The 22,401-nt window shown below is 37.3% G+C and overlaps 1 protein-coding gene and 1 long non-coding RNA gene across 13 annotated transcripts in view; one reads left to right on the forward strand and one right to left on the reverse strand.

The window, feature by feature from the left end:
• TPK1 (thiamin pyrophosphokinase 1) overlaps nucleotides 1-13,108 on the forward strand; it is a 372,261-nt gene extending 359,153 nt beyond the window's left edge. For all 10 annotated transcript variants that reach the window (XM_084977546.1, XM_084977549.1, XM_084977540.1 and 7 more), the window contains one exon: nucleotides 11,553-13,108. In XM_084977546.1, coding sequence (XP_084833672.1) covers nucleotides 11,553-11,671 — 119 coding nt within the window. In that variant the 3' untranslated portion in view covers nucleotides 11,672-13,108. The remainder of the gene's footprint in view (nucleotides 1-11,552) is intronic.
• LOC146400110 (uncharacterized) overlaps nucleotides 1-22,401 on the reverse strand; it is an 80,052-nt gene that overhangs the window by 23,850 nt on the left and 33,801 nt on the right. Inside the window, exon 2 of one of the 3 annotated variants that reach the window (XR_014816197.1) lies at nucleotides 1,898-1,995. The exons of the other annotated variants lie outside the window; for them this stretch is intronic. This is a non-coding gene — a long non-coding RNA (uncharacterized LOC146400110). The remainder of the gene's footprint in view (nucleotides 1-1,897; nucleotides 1,996-22,401) is intronic. 3 annotated transcript variants of the gene reach the window in all.

Raw genomic sequence — 22,401 nt, forward strand, 5'->3', positions numbered from 1 at the left:
AAAGTCTGGGAGAGCTATGCCTCCTGCTTGGTTTTTGTTTCTCAGGATTGCTTTGGCAATTCTGGATCTTTTATGGTTCAGTATAAATGTTTGGATTGTTCTAGTTCTTTGAAAAATGTCATGGGTAATTTGATAGGGATTGCATTGAATGTAGATTGCTTTGGGTAGTATGGCCATTTTTACGATGTTAATTCCTCAGGCCAGGAGCATGGAGTATCTTTCCATTTCTTTGAATCCTTTTTAATTTCCTTGATTAATGTTTTAGTTCTTAGCATATAAGTCTTTTTCACCTCCTTGGTCAGATTTATTCCTAGGTCGTTTGCTTTTTCTGCTAATGAAGTTTGAGTCACATTTTCTTAATGTACATCCATTACTCCAAATAGGCTAAGCATCTCCAAAGAACAATTGATAGATATAGCACATATAGTAGTTCCATTATGTCTGAAGTAGTTAATGGACATCCAATATGTGTGACTTAACTCCTAGAACTTAACCTAATATTTCAGGATGATAGGGAACCTTGAGATTCATCATAATTGGTTCATTAAACATGTCTGTGTGGTAGAGGCAGTATTCCTTTAAGTTTTAGAGTGGTTCTTTTCAGTCTAAGTCATTTGTTACGCTACTCCATCAGGCTGCTGACAGTTCTACCCTTCAGGAAAATAGTCCAGCATAAGTTCTCTTTCTAGAGCTCTTCAAAGTATTGCTTTAACCTCCCTTAGTTAAATCTCTCTAACAACTTTTACGATCATCGAAGCCTGTGAATTTAACCTCCCTCATCTGTAAATTGAAGATAAAAACCCACTATACCTTGAATACTGTAAGTGTCCAGGTAATGTCTTGAATGAATGAAAATTGTTCCATCTCAAATACCACCTCTTTGCATAGCATATCCCAGGCAAAGCTAATTCATGCCCTCAGTTTTATTGCTTTTTAGAAACAGTTGCATTGCTTTGTAAGATAAACAGTGTCAATCCACAGATTCTTGGGAAGCCAGCCCATTTCGGGATGTCTGTGGCTACCCCATCCCAGTAGATGATACAGCCCATCCAGGCTCCATCCTCATTAGGGCCTGCCTCATGATTCCATCCTATCTCCTGAATTAGACTGTCTATACATCTTTTCCTTTTACTAAAATGTAAAATCCCTGCAGACACACACACTTCATGTTGTTACCCCTAGTGCCCAATACTGTTTCCTATCGCCTTAATAAATATCTGTCAAACAAATAAGTTTGTTCATGCATGTCGATGACACCTGAAATCATGTTAAGTATCACACAAAACCTAGCCTGGCAAAGTTTATTTCATTCTATCTCTCAGCTGGCTATAAACTAGTCACTTGAAGTAAGACAGCTGCCAGTTGTTCAAAACACATCTCTTTTTTTTTTCATTTTAAAAGACTAATAAGGTAGAAGAGGAAAATCTGATCTACTCTATTGACAGAATAACAGAAGAAGGCAAAAGGGATAAAATTTCTTGAATACTTATTAGGTGTTAGAATTTTAACTATATATTCCATACAACTTCTCTGTGACATAGCTATTATTATATACATGTTGCATATGAGGAAACTGAACCCAAAAGGTTAAATAACTGAGTTCATAATCTGGAGAATAGTAGAGCCAAAGTGTGAACCTAAGTCTGACTTACTAACCTCATCATGATGGGATTCATAGTTTTTGACAGCGAAATGTCTTCTCTGTAAAAGAACCTGAACAGAATAATCCCACATGTGCTGAGGCAACATATGATTCCCAGTCTTGCTTTCCAATGCTTGAAAGCATCAGAGGGCTCCAAAGTACTTTTACTCTCTGTCAACCAGTTCTAAAGAGCACAGCTCACTCAGTTAGCTTGTAGAGTTAAGGTGGGCTGGAAGCACGGACAAATAGCCCTACCTTCTTCCAACTGGCAGGAAAAGAGCTGAATACTTGAACTCTACCCATTTGCCAGCTTCTGCTATGTAGTCTTCAGTCTTTCCAGCTTTGGAGCAAAGCTGTAGAACATCACTGAAAGTAAGAGAGTATTAAGTGCCCAATTCTCATCCCTTCCTTTGGGGAAAAAAAAAAAGTTTGAGATAATGGATGAAAATTATAAAATCGATTAATGTTTGTCATATTTTAAGTTCTTCTGTTTCTCTAAAATATGAAAACCCCAAAGTCAGACTATGCCTCTAATAAAACTCCTAATATAACTCAAATTAAGTTTCACTGGAACAGGAACTTAACTAACCCTTACCAGCTGGTGTTCTTACTGTCATTAGATTACAGTTGTCCTTAAAACGATGATGATGTCTTTGAAGCAAATAGATGAGATACAACTTTTATACTCAGAGCAAGCAATTTTAGGTTATGTTATTATACATTACATGGTTTCTTATAGTTTTACACATAGCTATCACTTGTATTTTTTTGTCTATACTTAAAAACAGGGCTTGATTTCAGTGACTGGTTGGCTTAGAAAAACTAAGTTTAGCTCTGCTGTACTCTCTGCAAACAAGAGGGGGGATTAAATCTAAATGTTCTAAATGTTGAATTGAAACTAAATGTTCAGCCAGCTAAAGTTTTTAACAAGTCCTCTGGGGTAGAAATGAAGCAATTTGTGAAGGAGTGACATCATCAAGATGGAGATACAGGTCATTCCCAACTTCAGTCCCCTTATAAGAAGAGCAGAGAACAACTATCCATAGACAAGACTCCATTGTGAGTCCTAGAACACAGGGGTAAGGCTGAAGCACCCCCACCTCTCAGCTCCCTTTCCATAGAGACCAAAATGGACCACGTCAGAAAAGTAAAAGGAACAGCTACTCTCTGACCACACCACCCTATCTCAGGCTGGGTCCCCAGGCCTACGGTACCTCCAGGGAAAAAAAAGGAAAGTCCAGGTAGAAACCCATGTCCTCCAGCATCATAGCTCGTATCTCAGGAGGCCTTCTCGGGTATTTCCTTATGGGAATCTAGGGAGAATTGGAGATGTGACTGTGACAGAGAAGAAGGAAAGTACTTATGGTAATCCATGCTAAGATTTTTGGCAGAGTTACTACTCCCAGTGGTGCCCAAGTAGAAGTTCCAACCAGCAGCTTTGCTTATGTGTAATGTCAAGATGGTGGTCCATTCTGGCCAAAGAATTTGGCAGGACACAAAGCCGCCTGATTCAGAATCCTAGACAACCAGCCTTGCCAGCTGTGGAGCCTGTTCTGCTACTCCTCCTGGATGGAAAAGCTGATTCACAGCCCTACCCATTGCTAAATACAGCCTCCAGCCCTTTGTGACCAAAAACTTAACCAGAGCTCAGTGGAATCTGTATGGCCCATCTTGCAACCCCAATTACAGCAGCACTTGAGTGGAAAGCCAGGCCATGGAACTTGGTGTGTGATTTTGCCTAATTTGGTTCCCAAATAAGAGACGTGCCATCCTTGAGGCCTTTCCAGTGGCCCTGCCCAGGCAGGGAAACTAATTCATAGCCCTCCCCACTGTGAAATATAGCCTTCAACACATCCAACCCAGAAACCTAACTAAGCACATTGGAAACTACAGAGAGCACAGCTAGTAGCTCCCTGCCGTCATCTATGGCACAAAGCCAGTGATTTTTGTATGGACAGAGGACCTGGTGCACAATCCTACCTGATTTGGGTCCTTAAGCAATAGGCTGTGCTGACCATGGGTCTACTCATTTGTTCTGCTCAAGCAGGGAGGACAAACTCATAGCCCCAACTACTGCTTAGTACCATTTGTTCTGCTCAAGCAGGGAGGACAAACTCATAGCCCCAACTACTGCTTAGTACCCAGTCCTGACCATCTAGGAAGCCTGACCAGAGAACCCAGGCAACCACACAGCCCCATCCTACAGCATCACTTGGGCAAAGAACCAAGCCAGCAGTCCCATCCAACTATTGTCAGCCACAGCATTCCCCACAACCACAGAACTCAAGCAGTGGCCTGGCCCACAAAGAAGACCCTGATAGCAAGTCCTACCTGCTCAAGTATTCTACCAGCTTACACATCCAGATTTCAAAGCTGAGCTGCCACAATGAACATGTAAAGTCTAGAGAAAGAGACTTACTCAAATATGCAGATACCAATGTAAGAAATCAAGGATCAGGAAAACTCAGGTAAACATAACATTATCAATGGAAACTACTAAAGCTCCAATAACTGACCCTAAAGAAATGTAAATCTTTGAGCTGTCAAAAAATTCAGAATATCCTCTTAAAGACATTTACCAAACTACAAGAACACATACAGACAACAGAATTAGGGGAAAAAATGCATGAACAAAACAAGAAATTCAAAGAAATAGGAATCATCAAAAATAAACCAAACACAAGTAGAGCTGAAGAATATAATGACTGAAGAATTCAATAAAGAGCCTCAAAATAAGAATCAATCTTGCAAAAGAAGGAATCAGTTACCCAGAAGACATGATATTTAAAATGATCTAGTCAAGAGTTCCCATCGTGGCGCAGTGGTAATCGAATCCGACTAGGAACCATGACGTTGTGGGTTCGATCCCTGCCCTTGCTCTGTGGGTCAAGGTTCCGGCGTTGCCGTGAGCTGTGGTGTAGGTCGCAGACGCGGCTCGGATCCTGCGTTGCTGTGGCTCTGGCATAGGCTGGCAGCTACAGCTCTGATTCGACCCCTAGCCTGGGAACCTCCATATGCCGCGGGAGCGGCCCAAGAAATGGCAAAAAGACAAAAAAAATAAAAATAAAAAAATAAAAAATAAAATAAAATGATCTAGTCAGAGAAGCAAAAAGAAAAAAATGAAAAAGAGTGAAGAAAGCCCCTGAGACTTATAGGACACCACCAAAAGAAACAATATCTGCATTGTAAAAGAAGAAAGAAAAGGGACAGAAAGTATATATAAAGAAAAATGGTTGAAAATTTCCCAAGTCTGTGGAGAGAAATAGACATACTGATCCCTGAAACCCAAATGGCCCCAAATAGATTAAACCAAATAGTTCTAAAAGTCAAAGACAAAGAATTTCTGAAGCAGATAGAGAAAGCAACACATTACATACAAGAGAATTCCCATAAGGAAATTGGCACATTTCTCAACAGAAACTTTTCAGGCCAGGAGAGAATGGAATCATACATTTAAAGTATTTGAAAGAAAAAACTGCAGAGGAAGGGACACTCCCAAACTCATTCTATGAGGCCACCATCACCCTGATACCAAAACCAGACAAAGATACCACAAAAAAAGAAAACTACAGGCCAGTTTCACTGATGAACATAGATGCAAAAATCCTCAACAAAATACTAGCAAACCGCATCCAACAATACATTAAAAGGATTGTACATCATGATCAACTGGGATTTATCCCAGGGATGCAAGCATTCTTCAATATCCGCAAATCCATCAGTGTGATACACGACATTAACAAACTGAAGAATAAGAACCATATGACCCTCTCAATAGACACAGAAAAAGCCTTTGACAAAATCCAACACCCATTTCTGATAAAAATGCTTCAGAAAGTGGGCAGAGAGGGAACCTACCTCAACATAAGAAAGACCATATATGACAAACCCAGAGCTAACATCATTCTCAGTGGTGAAAAGCTGAAAGAATTCCTGCTGAGATCAGGAACAAGACAAGGATATCTGCTCTTGCCATTACTTTTCAACATAGTTTTGGAAATCCTAGCCACAGCAGTCAGAAAAGTAAAGGAAATAAAAGGAATCCAAATTGGAAAGGAAAAAGTAAAACTATCACTATTTGCAGATGACATGATACTCTAGAGAATCCTAAAGACTCTACCAAAAAAAACTGTCAGAGTTCATCCATGAATTTGGCAAAGTCACAGGATACAAAATTAACACACAGAAATCAACGGCATTTCTATATACTGACAGTGAAAGATCAGAAAGAGAAATTAGGGAAGCAATCCTGTTTACCATTGCATCCAAAAGAATAAAATACCTAGGAGTAAACCTACCTAAAGAGTATCCCTGGGGAGCCTGGGGGTACGTTCCTTTCTGCCAAGTTCTGGACACCTTAGCTTGACACAGCGGATGAGGTCAGAGTGTAAGAACATCTCTGAGCTTTGGTTTCTCCACCTGAAGAATTGATAAATAATGTCTACAAGAGGACTGTGGGTTGGAGGGGATGCTGTGAGCACTCGGAGAGTTGTCACTAAGTAAATGACCGCTGTGGTTATTTTGGAAAAAAAAAAAAACTATTTGAAAGAAAAAATCTGTCGATAAGAGGTTGAGATGGCAAAGTAGAAGGACTTGAGCTCACCTGCTCTCATGAAAACACCAAAATCATGAGTAACTGCTGAACAACCATCAACCAAAAAAAAAAAAAAAAAAATGGAACCTACCAAAAAAGATATTCTATATCCGAAGACAAAGAAGAAGCTACAACAAGGTGGTAAGAAGGGTGCTTTTATAATATAATCAAATCTTATACCCACCAGTCAGGTGGAAAATAATTACATCAGAAAGGTTATCTTACAGGAGTAAGAATTCTGAGTTGCACATCAGGTTCCCCAGCCTGGGGGTCTGGCATTAGGAGGAGAAGTCCCCAGAGCATTTGGCTTTGAAGGCCAGTGGAGCTTGAGTACAGGAGTTCCACAGGAGGAGGGAAAACAGAAACTCCACTCTTAGAGGGCACACATGTGCAGTGAGACCCAGGGCAGATCAGTGTTTCCATGAGAACCTGGGCCAGACCTATCTGCAGGTCTTGGAGGGTCTCCTGGGGCAATGGGTGTCAGCTGTGCTCTCTGTGGGGTTAGGAACACTGGTCGTGGAGGCCCCAGGGAATATTCATTGGCATGAGCTCTTTCAAAGGTTGCCATTTTGCCCCTCAACAACTTTAGGCCAAAACAACCAACGGGGGCGGGGGGTACATAGCCCCACCCATCAGCAGACAGGCTGCCTAAAGTCATCCTGAGCCCACAGCCACCTCTCATCTTATCCCTGACTTTAAAATCAAAACAATTACAAGGGAAAAAGACACTCTAGAATGATCAAGGGATGAATCCAAGAAGGTACAACTATTGTAAATATATATGCATCCAACATAAGAGCACCTCACATACAAGGCAAATGCTAACAGCCATAAGACGAGAAATCAACAGTACCACAATGGGGGACTTTAACACTCCACTTACAACAATAGACAGATAATCCAGACCAAAAAAAAAAAAAAAATCAATAAGGAGACACAGGCCCTTAATGACACATTAGACAAGATGATTGTAATTTATATTTATGGAATGTCCCATCTGAAATCAGAATACACATTCTTCTCAAGTGCACATGGAACATTCTCCAAGATAGATCATGCTTGGCCACAATAAGCCTCAGTAAACTTAATAAAATTAAAATCATATCAGACATCTTTTCTGACCACAATGCTATGAGATTAGAAATCAACCACAAAAAAAATGTAAAAAACATAAATTTGTGAAAGCTAAACAATGTTACTGAAGAAATTAAAGAGGAAATAAAAAAAATACCTAGAGACAAATGACAAAACACAATGATCCAAAATCTATGGGATGCAGCAAAAGCAGTTCTAAGAGGGATGTTTATAGCAATACAGTCTTCCCTCAGGAAACAAGAAAAGTTTCAAATAAACAACCTAGCCTTATACCTAAAGCAATGAGAGAAAGAACAAACAAAACCCAAAGTTAGCAGAAGGAAAGAAATCATCAAGATCAGAGCAGAAATAAGTGAAATAAGAAGTGATGAAAACAATAGAAAAGATCAATGAAACAAAAAGCTGGTTCTTTGAAAAAAAGCAACAAAACTGATAAGTCTTTAGCCAGATTCATTAAGAAAAAAAGAGAGAGGGATCAAATCAATAAAATTAGAAATGAAAAAGAAGTTACAACTGACACCACATACAGTAGTTCATAAAAGACTACTACAAGCAACTATCAGTCAATAAAATGGACAACCTAGAAGAAATGTACAAATTCTTAGAAAGGTACAACCTTCCAATACTGAGCCAGGAAGAAATAGAAAATATGAACAGACCAATCACAAGTACTAAAATGGAAACTGATTTTAAAAACTTCCAACAAACAAAAGTCCAGGGCCAGATGGCTCTACAGGTGAATTCTATCAAACATATAGAAAAGAGTTAACACTTACCCTTCTGAAAACTCTTGCAAAAAATTACAGAGGAAGGAACCTCCCCAAACTCATCCTATGAGGCTACCATCACCTCGATACCAAAAAAGACAAAGATACCACAATAAAAGAACAATATAGGCCAATATCACTGATAAACAGACACAAAAATCCTCAACAAAATACCAGAAAACTGAATCTAATAATACATCAAAAGTATCATACACCATGGTCAAGTGGGCTTTATCCCAGGGGTGTAAAGATTCTTCAGTATCTACAAATTAATCAGTGTGATACACCACATTAACAAAATGATGAATTAAAAAAACATGATCATCTCAGTAGATGTAGTAAAAGCTTTTCACCAAATTCAACATGCATTTTTTATAAAAACTCTCCAGAAAGCTGGCATATTGGGAACCTACCTCAACATAATAAAGGCCATTTATGACAAACCCACAGCTAACACATTCGCAGTGGTAAAAAGCTGAAAGCATTTCCACTAAGATCAGTAAAAAGACAAAGATATCAATTTTTACTAGTTTTATTCAACATAGTTTTGGAAGTCCTAGCCATGGCAATCAAAGAAGAAAAAGAAATAAAAGGAATCCAGATTGGAAAAGAAGTAAAATTGTCACTCTTTGTAGATAACATTCTACTATAATCATGGAAAATTAATCTATTAATATATAATCAGTGGAAAATCCTGAAGATGCTACCAGAAATATATTAGAGTTCATCAATGAATTATGTAAAGGTGCAGGATACAAAATTAATACATCCCTATACATAAACTACAAAAGATCAGAAAGAGAAATCAAAGAAACAATCCCATTTACCATCACATAAAAAAGAATAAAATACCTTGGAAGAAACCTACTAATGGGCAGAAGATCTGTACTCTAAAAACTATAAGATGCTAACTAAAGAAATTGACAGTGAGCAAAAGATGAAAAAAATATACCATGTTCTTGGATTGGAAGAATCAATATGGTCCAAAGCAATCTACAGTTTCAGTGCAATCCTGACCAATTTTTTTTCACAGAACTACAACAACAGATTTTAAATTTATGAAAACACAAAGGATCCTGAATAGCCAAAGCAACCCTGAGAAAAGAAAAATAGAGCTGGAAGAATCAGACTCGCTGACTTCAGACTATACTACAAAGCTACAGTCATCAAAACATTATCATACTGGTATAAAAACAGAAATATAGACCAACGAAATGGGATAGAAAACAGAGAAATAAACCCATGCAACTATGGTCAATTAATCTCCAACAAAGGAGGCAAGAATATATAATGAAGAAAAGAGAGTCTCTTCAATAAGTGGTTCTGGGAAAACTAGACAGCTACATTTAAAATTATGGAATTAGAACATTCTCTAACACCATACAGAAAAATAAACTGAAAATGGATTAAAAACCTAAATGTAAGGTCAAATACTATAATACTCTTATAGGAAAACCTAGGCAGAACACTCTGACATAAGTCATAGCACTATCTTTAATATCTTTTTGAATCCACCTCCTAGAATAATGAAAATAACAACAAAAAGAAATAGCACCTAATTTAACTCAAAAGCTTTTGCAAAGCAAAGGAATTCATAAATAAAATGAAAAAACCCACAAAATGGGAAAAATATTTGCAAACATAGCAATTGACAAAGGATTTATCTCTAAAATATACAAAAACTCATTCAGCTCAATATCAAAAAGGCAAACAATCCAATTAAAAATGGGCTTAAGATCTAAATATGTTTCTCCAAGGAAGATATACAGATAATCCAAAAAGCACATAAAAAGATGTTCAGTATCACTAATTATTAGAGAAATGCAAATCAAAACTATAATGAGGTATATAATTTTACACCAGTCAGAATGGCCATCATCAAGAAGTCTACAAACAATAAATGCTGGAGCAGGTGTGGAGAAAAGGGAACCTTTCCACACTATTAGTGGGAATGTTTATCACCACTAGACCTGCCATGCAAGAAATGCCAGAGGGAGCTCTTCAAGCAGAAATAAAATGTTGCTATTTTAGATCATAAAATCTGATAAATATAGGTATAAAACTTCCTGGTATTGGTAATAATCAAAGTCAGATTCTCTAATGGTGATGCATAATTCTCTTATAACTCTAGTTTAAAAATTAAAATGTATAATGTATTTACCAAACCACAACTCCAATAATCTCTTACTGCATACACAATATCTAAAAATATGTAAATTGTAACATGTGAGGAGAAGGGGAGGAGTAAATGGTAAAGTTTATGAATGCTATTTCAGTTCAGTTGTTGTCAGCTTGAAATAGATTGTTAACAATATAAGGTAGCTTATATGTAAGCCTCATGGTAACCATAGAAGAAAAAATCTGTTACATAAAAGATCATGATAAAGTGAAAGCAAACCAGTATAATAAAGTCATCATCACAAAAGATAGCAGGAGAAGAAACAAGGAACAATGGAGCCACAAAACAGTCAGTTAACAAAATGTCATGTCCTCATCCATCAATAATTACTTTAAGCATAATGGATTACATTCTCCAAAGACACAAAATTGGCTGAACGGCTTTAAAAACAATATCCAGTAATATACTGCCTACAGCAGACACACTTTAGCTTTAAAGAGAGTCTAAGTCTGAAAGGAGGGGAAAAGATATTTCAAGCAAATGGTAGCCAAGAAAAAGCAAAGGTAGCTACACATATCAGACAACGTAGAAGTTAAGCTAAAAATGATTGAGACAAAGAATGTCACTATATAATGATAAAGGGGTTAATCCATCAAGAAGATATACCAATGTAAATATTTATGTAGCCACCCAACATTAGAACACCTAAGTATATACAGCAAATAATAACAGAACTATAAGAAGAAATAAAGAGCAATAAAATAACAATTAGGGACTTTAATACCCAACTCTCAATATTGGGTAGATCATCCATACAGAGAATCAATATGGGAACAGTGGATTTGAACAATACTGTTGACCAAGTGAAAGTAATATATATATGTGTGTGTGTATATATATACATATATATATATATATATAGAACGCTGTCTCCAACAACAGCAATATACACATTCTTCTCAAATGCATACAGAACATTTTCTAGCATAGATCATATGTTAGGCCACAAAACAAGTCTTAGCAAATTCACAAACCTGAAATCATACCAAATATCTTTTCTGACCTCATTGGTACAGGAGGAAAACTGGAAAATTCATGAATACATGGAAATTAAACAATGCTGCTCTCCTGAACAACCAATAGATCAAAGATGAAATTGAGAAATAAAAAAGTATTGAGACAAATGAAAAGTGGAAACAATACAGTTCACCTATCCCACATTTTATAGATGTCTATCAAAGTATGTGCTTAATTGCTTTTTGGTAACTATTGACAAAGTCATTCTGGAGAAAGGTTTGCTCTCACTAAATTTTTGTTTTTTTTATTTTCCTACAGCAAATCACACGCTTAGTTTTGGAACACTGGTCAGTACTTCCAATACCTATGATGGATCTGGTGTTGTGACTGTGGAAACGGACCGTCCCCTCCTCTGGACCATGGCTATCAAAAACTGACCCACTGACTAACACCCAAAGCTGTGCCTCTGACTTACCTCATTTGCCAACAACTTCTTGCTCAACAAGAACAGTTTACCTTGGGTGGCAGGAATCTAAACCTGTCACCGGGAAGCCCAGTAGTTTTAAAGGTGTTAATGTTTGGATGATCCATGTAACATACATGACAGATCTCAATTTCACAGTGGGGAAGAAATCATTATTTGTTAAGAAAATAAAGTAGCTCTGTTATATTCAGTTAGAAAACTAATGTGGATCATTCCACTCCAAAACACAGTATTGATTATTCTTATTGATCATTCCATTTATCCTAGGAAATTGTTTTTAATTTTGAAAGCTCTGTTGAGGCTCCTTGGTATCCAGCACATAAACCTCCTCTTGTTCATCCTTAAATACTAAACCCCAAAGCTAGTAGATCTCTCTATATTATATGTATTCCCTTTTAATGAAAAAAAAATACTCCTTCCAGCTTTGGATGTTAGACTTGCACCATTTTATTCTGGCTTTAACTGTCTTTGGTATTACCTTTTGGTATTACCTTTTTTATAAATAAAAAATGATTGGCCTCATCATTAAAATTTAAACAGGTAGTTATATAAGCTATAGGTGAAAAGAGAAGTGGCATGAAAGGTAAATGACAGTTCATAAAGCCCTGCTGACATATTCACCCCAAACTCAGTTTCTTCAGTGAGTGTGCCTTGCTTTAGTGGAGTAACTGATCAAAGTGGCCCTCAGTGCCGTTGCAACACAGACTGAAAACATTGTACGTAAGAAACTTAAGCATAAAAATGGAATCATTTCTGACATACTTGAGACTGAAAAAAAAAATACTGATTCTTAGACCATATGTTTATTCAGATGACCAGAAAATGAGTTTGACAGCCCAGGGGGATAAGCAGCCTGAGTCTGAAAGCCTGCATTCTTCGCTCAGTCTAGACATTCTCCTAAATTCCCAGAACCCTCCTCCTGAGCAAGAAAATGGAAGGGGCCAACTGGCAGGGCCTGATGTTCCTTCTCACACTCAGACACTAGATACACAAATGGCAGTGAGTAAACTGTTGATATACCTAGTTAGTGACTCGTGAGTTAAACTCCCTGGGGTACTACAAGTTTTGTTTACAGTGAGACCCTCTACTATCTCCTTACCCTCTTCCGTCCTGTTAACTAAACCAAATCTTACCATACAAACCATGATGCAAGGTTACTTGGTCCAGTAGCTTTATGTCCACACAAACCCGTGTTGCTGTAAGGCAAGGAACCAGCAGCTCTCTTCTTTTTGGTGCTATGAGTGAGCGGTGCAGTGTACGTGTAGAATGAAAGCAGGATCAGTTGAACTAGCATGTAGTTGTGCATAGTTAATCATTAGAGATAATTTTTATTTATGCAAATATATGTGAAATCGCATCAACATGTCAAATAAAAATATTTAGTTATCAATGTGCCTGCCTTTGGTCAGTTTTTAAGAAAACCCATTTTCTTTCCTGTATTTTATCATGACAAAATAAAAATTATCATCATCAATGTCTCTGTACCCCCCAAAAAAGAAAAAAAAAAAAGGATGGTTAATAGCTATATAGTACTTCATGCACCTGATTTTGGAGAGTAGCTCAGTGTGGTTGTTAATACTTTCCCTAACCCCCATGGAAGTGACTTTCTTGAGCACATGTGCTGCATGTTTACACTTAACCTCTCAGGACCTGTTGCCCCATCTATAAAATAGGGATTAGAGGCAGCACCTATTTACCTTGTAGGACTTAGGAAGGAAGGAAGGACAGGCAGGCAGGTTGCTCTCCAAGATCTTTATAGCTAGAGAAAAGGACCAGCAGAGGGAACTGCCAAGGTGGTAGAGAAAGGGAAGAAAACTGGGGAAGTTAAGAGAAGGGATCAGAGCACAGGTCAAAGCCCAGATTGGCCTTCAGTGCTGTGGTGGAAGGCCCAACCCTAGGCCTGGCTGCCTCATCTCAGCGCAGATGTAGAGCCCAGAGCTCCTGTCCCTGGGCTGCCTCCTTCCCATACCCAGCAGAGACAACTGTAGGGAAGCCAGCAGAAAGCTCAGTTCAGTCAAGAACTGGCTCTTTCTTTAGCACAATTAACTCTGAGCCACTAGCAGGAAAACTTCAGACCCCCAAACCACTGCCCCAGAGAGTGCCTGTGCCGAAGGAAGCTAGAAAGCAGGAAGGGAGCAGTGAGGAAGGGTGTGGTGCTCCCACAACCTGTTACTACTTTCTGGTTCACTTACAAGTTTAGGCTCAGTTGTTACCTATTCATTGATAGAAATGTATACACAACATATGAAATAGGACAGATCTATCCTGTTGTTTCAAGATTTCACTGCAAAATAATCTTCTCATATTCATCTTGAAAGTCTTACCAGTGTAAATAAGTGGATACTTGACAAGAAGAATAGAGTTTTCAAGTTGAAGTTGAACAGAAGCACTGAGGTTTAGCCTAGACCACTGCCTGCCTGTCACGGCTGGGCCTTCATGAAGTACCCGCTCAGGCTTTCGTGTCAAGTGCCTGTGTGTGTGAATGTATTTTAAACAGACCTTGCTTACTACTCCTGCTCAAGTGCATGCCTTCCGAAGCTTTATTTGAATAACCAAAATTAAGCAGTGCATGAATTTGACATGATTGAGATTGATGCTCTATACCAAGTCCATAAGCAGCAAGAAACTATTCTTCTCTCCCCTAAGGCTCTGTGATTATAAAAGGAGTATGGTATGAATTGTGACTTTCAAACTGTACTGACCATGACCCACAAAAATACAATTTGTCTTGTGACCTAGTCTACACACACACAGTGTACTCTGATAATTTTTAAATTTAAAAAAATCCAGAAATCTATTTTAGATGGAAAAAAAATACACCAAAGGGTAAAGTAAAATGCATAAAGGGACTTTTTTAATTGTGTGTGTATGTGCAAGAGTCAATGGTTCTGCATTAAGCGTACACCTTTCCTAAGTTTAGAACAATATGAGTGTAATTTACTACTTTATCTTTACCACTTAATAATAATTTTTATTCTCCTATGTGTGCTAAGAGGAGTAACCCACCAATGATAGCACGCTGAATGTAACTGGGTAATAATAAAATCAATCTAACTTTATTAGGAGTGGGGAAGAGAGCTAGATTATTTAAGTTGTGTCTAAAACATTCTGTTCAGAATAAAATAAATGATCCCAATACCTTCAGAAGACTAAAATTGAAGCCACAAGGTCAAGCCATTCCCAGGGAGTCAATACAGAATGGAAAACTCCTGGCTTATACAGTACAAGTTCGCCCCTCCTTGCTCACAGCAGATTTCACTTATCAATCATAGTTTTCTTTTTTGATGAGTCCCCGTCTGAGCCATTTCAAAACAGTTCTGCAGGCAGCCATGATTAATTATTCTGCATTGGCCTGGCAGCTCTGGAGGTCCAGAGCTAATGTGCAATCTGACCATTGTGCACAAAACAGCTACAGTTAGAACCTGGGAAAGAGGTCATGCCAGCACCATTCTTCACAAGTAATGGATAAGTAAAAAGATTCAAGGACTTGTTCCCTGTGTATTTAATTCCACCGCTGAAAACAAGGACTTTGTATGGTACACAGCAAATGAAAGAAGAAAAACTAAGGCCATCACTGGAAATGACTTGAAAAATATCAACAAGGCCCTGAGATCACTCATAGCTAAGAAATAAGAAATTTCTCCTAATAGCACCAAGAAATCTCAGATATATAATACTGGGTTAGTCCAAAAGTTGAAAATAGTTTTTAACTCACTATGGAAGGAATTGAGAAAAATAAGATTACTGTTCTCTTGTGGTACCTCAGGTTAAGGATCCAGCCTTGTCACTGCAACACTCAGGTCACTGCTGTGGCAAAGGCTGGATCCCTGGCCTGGGCACATGCTGTGGGCATGGCCCAAAAAATAAGATGACAAATCATACTTTAAATATTTCTCTCTCTTAAAAAATATCTTTTCAACTAAAAACTAGTGAATATGTAACCGCCAGTTGTTTTTGAACAATAAACATGGGAAATTAGCAGTATACAATTATGCAGGATCTAAGCAGAGTCCCATCTGAATGGCATAATTAATTTCATGCTTAGTTGCTTAATATTAATAATAAAATTCTCCACTAGAATATAAACCCCTTGGAAGTTTGTGTTTGGACTTTGTGTTCCTTGTTATCTGCTTTATCTTCTCATTTAGACCAGGGCCTTGTCTGCAGCAGGTGTGTAAAAAACATTTGCGTGGCATCACTGGTGCATTAACAAACCTCCCACCTGGACCCACACCCCAAGAATATACTGCATGGCTTCCCAAGTCCCCGAAAACTGTTATTCATTTGCTTCCTTGATCCCTAACTAGCCAAGGTTTAAATAGATGCTAAGGTTTTTCTTGAACAGGTTCCTCAGTCCTAAAGATAAATGCCCTAATTCTAGATTGAACAGACCTGGACAATCACGTATCTGAAGAAGGAAATAATATTCACGGCACCCAGGCTGGGCTTCAAGACATCATCCAAGGCAAAATACAGCCAATAGAAAATACAGGAAAAGTCAAAAGGCCAAGGAATCTGAAGTTGCTTGAAATGGACAAATAAGGGAAAATGAAAGCCGTAAGGCAAGTAATGACAGGTTTGGAAAACTGGATTGGCCTAAAAGAATCAAGGTCAAAATAAATGTGAAGAGCACTTTTAATCAGCCTAACTTGCCAGAAAAAAAAAAAAAATCAAAAACAGGCAACAACTTTTTCAAAGTTGAAAATCTTATAGCTGGAGCTATTTCTAGCTTTGGAGGTTCAAGGAATGCCCTTAGCTATCAGAGTGAAGTAGACTACAGGTAAAACTACATATTATTTTCAAATACTTCGAGACTATGGCATTCAGTTTTAATAGTTTCTTCATATTTATATCTATTCGTTCCACAAATTAAACCTTTAACATGCATATGAAATTGGCCTGGAGAGTCTAAAGCCATAAAAAAAGAATATACTATCTCCAGAAGCCTTACCCACACTAAACCTCATTATTTGTGACTTTGATTTCTCTATTAATAGCACTGTTAACTAACCTTTAAAAATTAATGCCACTAAAAGAAATAGTTTTTATCCAAAAACTCCTTTCTTATCCAAAAAGCTTATCTTCATGTTACTTTTTTTATCACAAATAGTTAACAAATATGTTACTTTTATTATCACAAATAGTTAACAAATATTTGGAGAATGCATGAATGATCATTCTATGTAATATTAAGACATTCTACTCACCTGTCCCTTATAGAAATCCTAATGCTTTGTCCCACAACACCCTGTTTAGTAGCCCCAATAATTTTAGTATTGGTTATTAAATTGGTTATTAAAAATAATCAACTCAAAAATAGGCTTTCAATATGATAGCCGTGTTACCAAATATGTGAAAGCCATAAGGGATTTTTAAAGAGATTTTTAAGTGAATGGAGTAAGGGATTTTTTAGAATAATATGGAGGTTTTACTTTCTGGTACTATAGGAAATATTAAGTATCCATCAGTTCCCTCTCAACTATGTCAACTTCATTAATTTAAGAAATTCTTTTCACTCTACATCTCATTCCCCATTATGAAAAAAAAATTTCCAGGCTCTAATAGTCTACACATTCTGCTCTTTTACTTGCACTCCTTAAAATTCAGGAAAGCCTACATGAATAATGAGATGGGGAGAAACGGTGCAGAAAGGTGCTGGTATAGCTTTTACTCAGTGAATTTATTATGCATAGTTTAAAGCTGACCTTTTAATCCAAGTTTTTATTCAATTCCATTGTAAGGAATTGAGCAACATGGTCAGTTTGAATATTTGCATGCCAGTGACACTAACAATGAGTTTTATGAGAAAAAGTCAACAGATTAAATTGTGAAGAAGCTACTACATTCTTTTAAGGCCAAATGGAGGTATGATAGATGGTTTTATATGCTGGTGTTTTGGGGCTTGGGGGGTTGTTTTTTTTTTTAAGGAAAAAGTTTTCCACAAAAAGAAAATTTCACCCTAAATTATAAGAAGTGCTATGTAAATCATTTTCATAATTTCTTCTCTAGAATAGCTCTTGCTAGTAATTGTGTATCCATATAAATATGCAAATGGTGGTAGTCATACTGATGATCCAATTATTCATTCCTATTTTCAGGAACAAATGGCTTTCCCCAAGTTGCTCTAAGGCTTCTTAGCTTTCTCTTAGGGTAGATGTGTAATTTGTATGAGCTGAAGCTTCATAGCATAAAGATCCAAGTAAACAATATCAGATTCAAGAAAATAGGATGAATGGATTGACTACAAAGAATCAGAAGTTACAGGAGCTCCAGATTAAGTTTCCACTTACTCATTTTCTTTTTTTCTTTTTATGGCGGCACCTGTGCCATATGTAAGTTCCCAGGCTAGGGGTCAAATCAGAACTGCAGCTGAAACCTATGCCACAGTCATAGCGATGCCATATCTGAGCCACTCTGTTACTTATACCGCAGCATGCAGTAATGCCAGATCATTAACCCACTGAGCAAGGCCAAGGATCGAACCCACATCCTCACAGACACTATGTCGGGTTTTTAACACACTGAGCCACAGTAGGAACACCACTCATTTTCTTGCCTACTCAAAACATCCCATATACTAGGTCCTTTTGTAGATTTTAGTGGAGGTACATTTCATCTTAATGTACTAAAAGAATCCCCTAACAAATGTGCCATCTAGCAACCACAGAATGGACTCACTCCTTTGTGACATGTAAAGCTTCCTGGTATCGATATAAGGTCAGATTAACACTTGTGAGACCTGGCTCTAAATTAATTTCCAACATTCTATGTTGAATAATTCCCTAGGAATTCAAGATTTTATACCTATGTGAAGTTTGAAGGCAAGGATATGCTGCTTTCTAGATGTGTGCTGCTTAGTGAAAAACATCAGACGCAACCTTAACTATATATTTTACAAATGTGTTCTTATGGCCTCATTCAAAACTTACTGCCATTGAATCTGATAGCCAGGTTTCTAGGTTGGAGATTCATGGCTGGTGAGGTGTTTGACCTCTTTAAGAATGCAAATGAAACAATGTAGATGAAAATGAGTTGCCCTGGCTCAACAAAAGTTCCAAAGTCCCAGGCAGATGACTAACCCCGTGCCATTTCATAACAATGAGTTAACTTTTGATAAAGCAGAAAATCCAGTTAAATAGGACATCTGGCTGTCCTGAAACATAAATTTGAGTGCCTACCACAAGACAAACAAGTACAATGATGCCATCACAGACATGTATTATAATTAAATGGATGAGAGACAAGAAAGAAAGAAAAAAAGCAGCAGAGGAAGAGAGATATGGGAAGAGAAGGAAGGGAAAAGAGAAAGATTTACAGGAATGGAGATAACAAAGACTGCAAAAAGTGGGGCATGGGGATAGGACATTCACCTTGGATGAAGGAGATGGGCAAAAAAGAATAGAGAGGAAAAAGAAAGCAAAGTCTTCTCCCCTTTCTAACCCAACTGGAATGCTAGTGCACAGTACCTTTAAATACTAACCCAACAGTTAACATAGCAGTAGAAGATGGATGTTTATGTATCCAGTTTAAAAAAAAAAAGAGAGAGACGTTTGTGAGAAGTTTATAAAAATAGGTTAATGTCAGGAGAAAAGGATACAATGTATATGTGTATACAATGTATATGTGTATTTTTATTACAATTATGTAAATATTAGACAATACTAAAAGAAAAATATTTAGATTTTTACCATGGTTAGCTTTGAACAGTGAAACAGAAAGTAGCTTTTTCTTCTATCTGACTTTTTCTATGTTTTTAAAGAAAATAAGTAGCATGGTAACCACAAACCAAAGATCTATAACAGACACACACCAAAAAGAGAAAGGAATCCAAACATAATACTAAAAATGGTCATCATATTGCAAAAGAGCAAAGAAGAAAAAAGGAATGAAAAGTAACAACAAAACAACCCAAATACAATTAACAAAATGACAGTAAGTATATACCTATCAATAATTACTCTCAGTGGACTAAATGCTCCAATCAAGAGACATAGAGTGCCTGAAAAGATATAAAAATAAGACCCATGTACTTACAAAAGACTCATTTTAGATCTAAAGATACACAGAGACTTAAAGTATGGGGTTGGAAAAAGATATTCCATGTAAATGAAAATTGAAATAGCAATACTTAACATTAGACAAAATAGACTTTAAACCAAAAACTGTAACAAGGGGCAAAGAAAAATATTTCATAATGATAAATGGATCAATCCAAGAAGATGATGTAACAATTATAATTATATAGGCACCCAATATATGAGCACATAAATACATAAAACAAATATTAACAGATATAAAGGGAGAAATTGACACAATAAAGTAACACAATATTAGTAGGGGGTTTTAACACCCTGCCTACATCAATGGACAGCAAAGGACAGATCATCTAGGAAATCAGTAAGGAAACAAAGGACACAGAGAAGATGGACTTAATAGGTAAATATAGGACATTCCATCCAAAAGCACCAGAATACACATTATTTTCAAGTGAACACAGAATGTTCTCTAGGACAGATCACATGCTAGGCCACAAATCAAGTCTCAGTACATTCAAGAAGACTGAAATCATATCAAGCATCTTTTGTGACCACAATGCCATCACTCTAGAAATCAAATATAAGGGGGAAAAAAACAGCAAAAAACACAAACAAGTGGAAGATAGACAATATGTTACTTAACAAACAACGGGTCACTGAAAAAAATCAAAAAGGAAATAAAAAAATTCCTGGAGACAAATGAAAATTAAAAACAACAATCCAAACTCTATGAAATGCAGCAAAAGCAGTTCTAAGAAGGAAATTTTTGGTGATACAAGCTTACCTCAGGAAATAAGAAAAATATCAAATAAAAACATAACTTTACACCTAAAGGAAATAGAAGAGAATAAACAAAACCCAAAGTTAGCAGAAGGAAAGAAATCATAAAGATCAGAATAGAAATAAATGAAATAAAGACTCAAAGAAAAATAGAAAAGATCAGTAAAACTAAAAACTGATTCTTTGAAAAGATAAAATTAATAAACCTTTAGCTAGATTTCATCAAAAGAAAAAGAGGGCCCAAATCAATAAAATCAGAAATGACAAAGAAGTTACAACCAACACCACAGAAATACAGAGGATCATAAAAGATTATTATTTTCTTTTTCACCATGTCTGCTCACGCTCCTAAATGATCTCATCTAGTACCTAAGATTTCAGACAATATCTAAATGGAAACTCACACATTAACTTGTCTACCTGACATATTCACTCTGATATCTAATAGACTTTTCACATTCAACACATCCGCCACCAAACCTGTGCTGTTCTCCCAAAAGTCTGCTCCACATCCTACCTTCCCATCTCAATGACGGTAACTCTCTCCTTCAAATTTTTCAAGCCCAGAACCTTGGGTCATTCTTGTTTCCTTGTTCTCTCAATTTCTACCTCTACTTTTGAGGTGCATTTAGCATCTGATCACTTTTCACCTCCTCTGCCACTACCACCATGGTCTGAGCCACTATTATCTCTCATCTGGATCATTACAATCACCTCCCAATGGTCCCTATTTCTACTTTTCTCTCCCCACTGAGTATTCCCAGCACAGCTGCCATGTCTAATCATGGCACATCTCTATTCAAAGCCTTGCACTGGCTTAGGAAAAATAGTAAGTCCTTATAGTAAACCAAAATCCCTGGGTGATCTGGCCCACTTCCCCTGTAACCTCTCTCTTACCTTATAATCCCCATGCTCATTCTGTTCAATCTTCATAAGCTTTCTTGCTATTCCTCAAACACACCCACTAACACTCGTTCCTTAGGGCATTTGCTCTAGCTGTTCTCTATGTTTGGAATACCACTCCCCAGATGTCCACTAGGTCAGTGTCCTTGCCATTTTCAAATAATTTCTCAGATCTCATCTTCTTAACAAGGCACACCTGGAACATGCTTTTTAATAAAGAAACATGACCAACTACCCCAACTCCAGGCCCATCTCTGGCACGTCAATCCTCTTACTTTGCTTTAATTTTTTCCAATGAGTTTTTCATTTTCTAGCATGCCATATAATTTACTTAATTACATTATCTCTTTTTCCTGCTAGAATGTACTCTCCAAAAGGGCAGAGATTTTCTCTTTATTCACTGATATACCCCATGCCCTAGAGCAACATGGCCCATAGTGGATTCCTGCATTTAACAAGTGCTTAGTGAGAATTTACTGCATGTCAAGCACTGGAAATTTAGCACAGGATAAGACAAACATGGTGCCAGTCCCCTTGGAGCTTATGGTCCAATTCTTCCACAGATTTCCTGGAGAAAACTAATTTTTGAATTATTCAAAAGAAAGTGGAAAAGCATGAAGAATAACTGCACCAACCTAAATGTCCATAGAGAGAGGAATGGATTAAGAAGATGTGGTACATGTATACAATGGAATACTACTCAACCATAAAAAGAATAAAATAATGCCATTTACAGCAACATGGATGCTACTAGATATTCCCATACCAAGTGAAGTCAGAAAGAGAAATACCATATGGTATCACTTATATGTGGAATCTAAAATATGACACAAATGAACCTATCTACAAAACAGAAACAGATTCACAGACATGTAGAACAGACTTGTGGTTGCCAAAGGGGATGGGGAGAGAGTGGGATGGACTGGGAATCTGTGGTTTGGTAGATGCAAACTATTACATTTAG

Source organism: Sus scrofa, chromosome 9 (assembly GCF_054392235.1).
Source record: "Sus scrofa isolate SSC_HxYL_T2T_F1_AM1 chromosome 9, Sscrofa_HxYL_maternal_Yorkshire_Landrace_v2.0, whole genome shotgun sequence".
NCBI lineage: Eukaryota > Metazoa > Chordata > Mammalia > Artiodactyla > Suidae > Sus > Sus scrofa.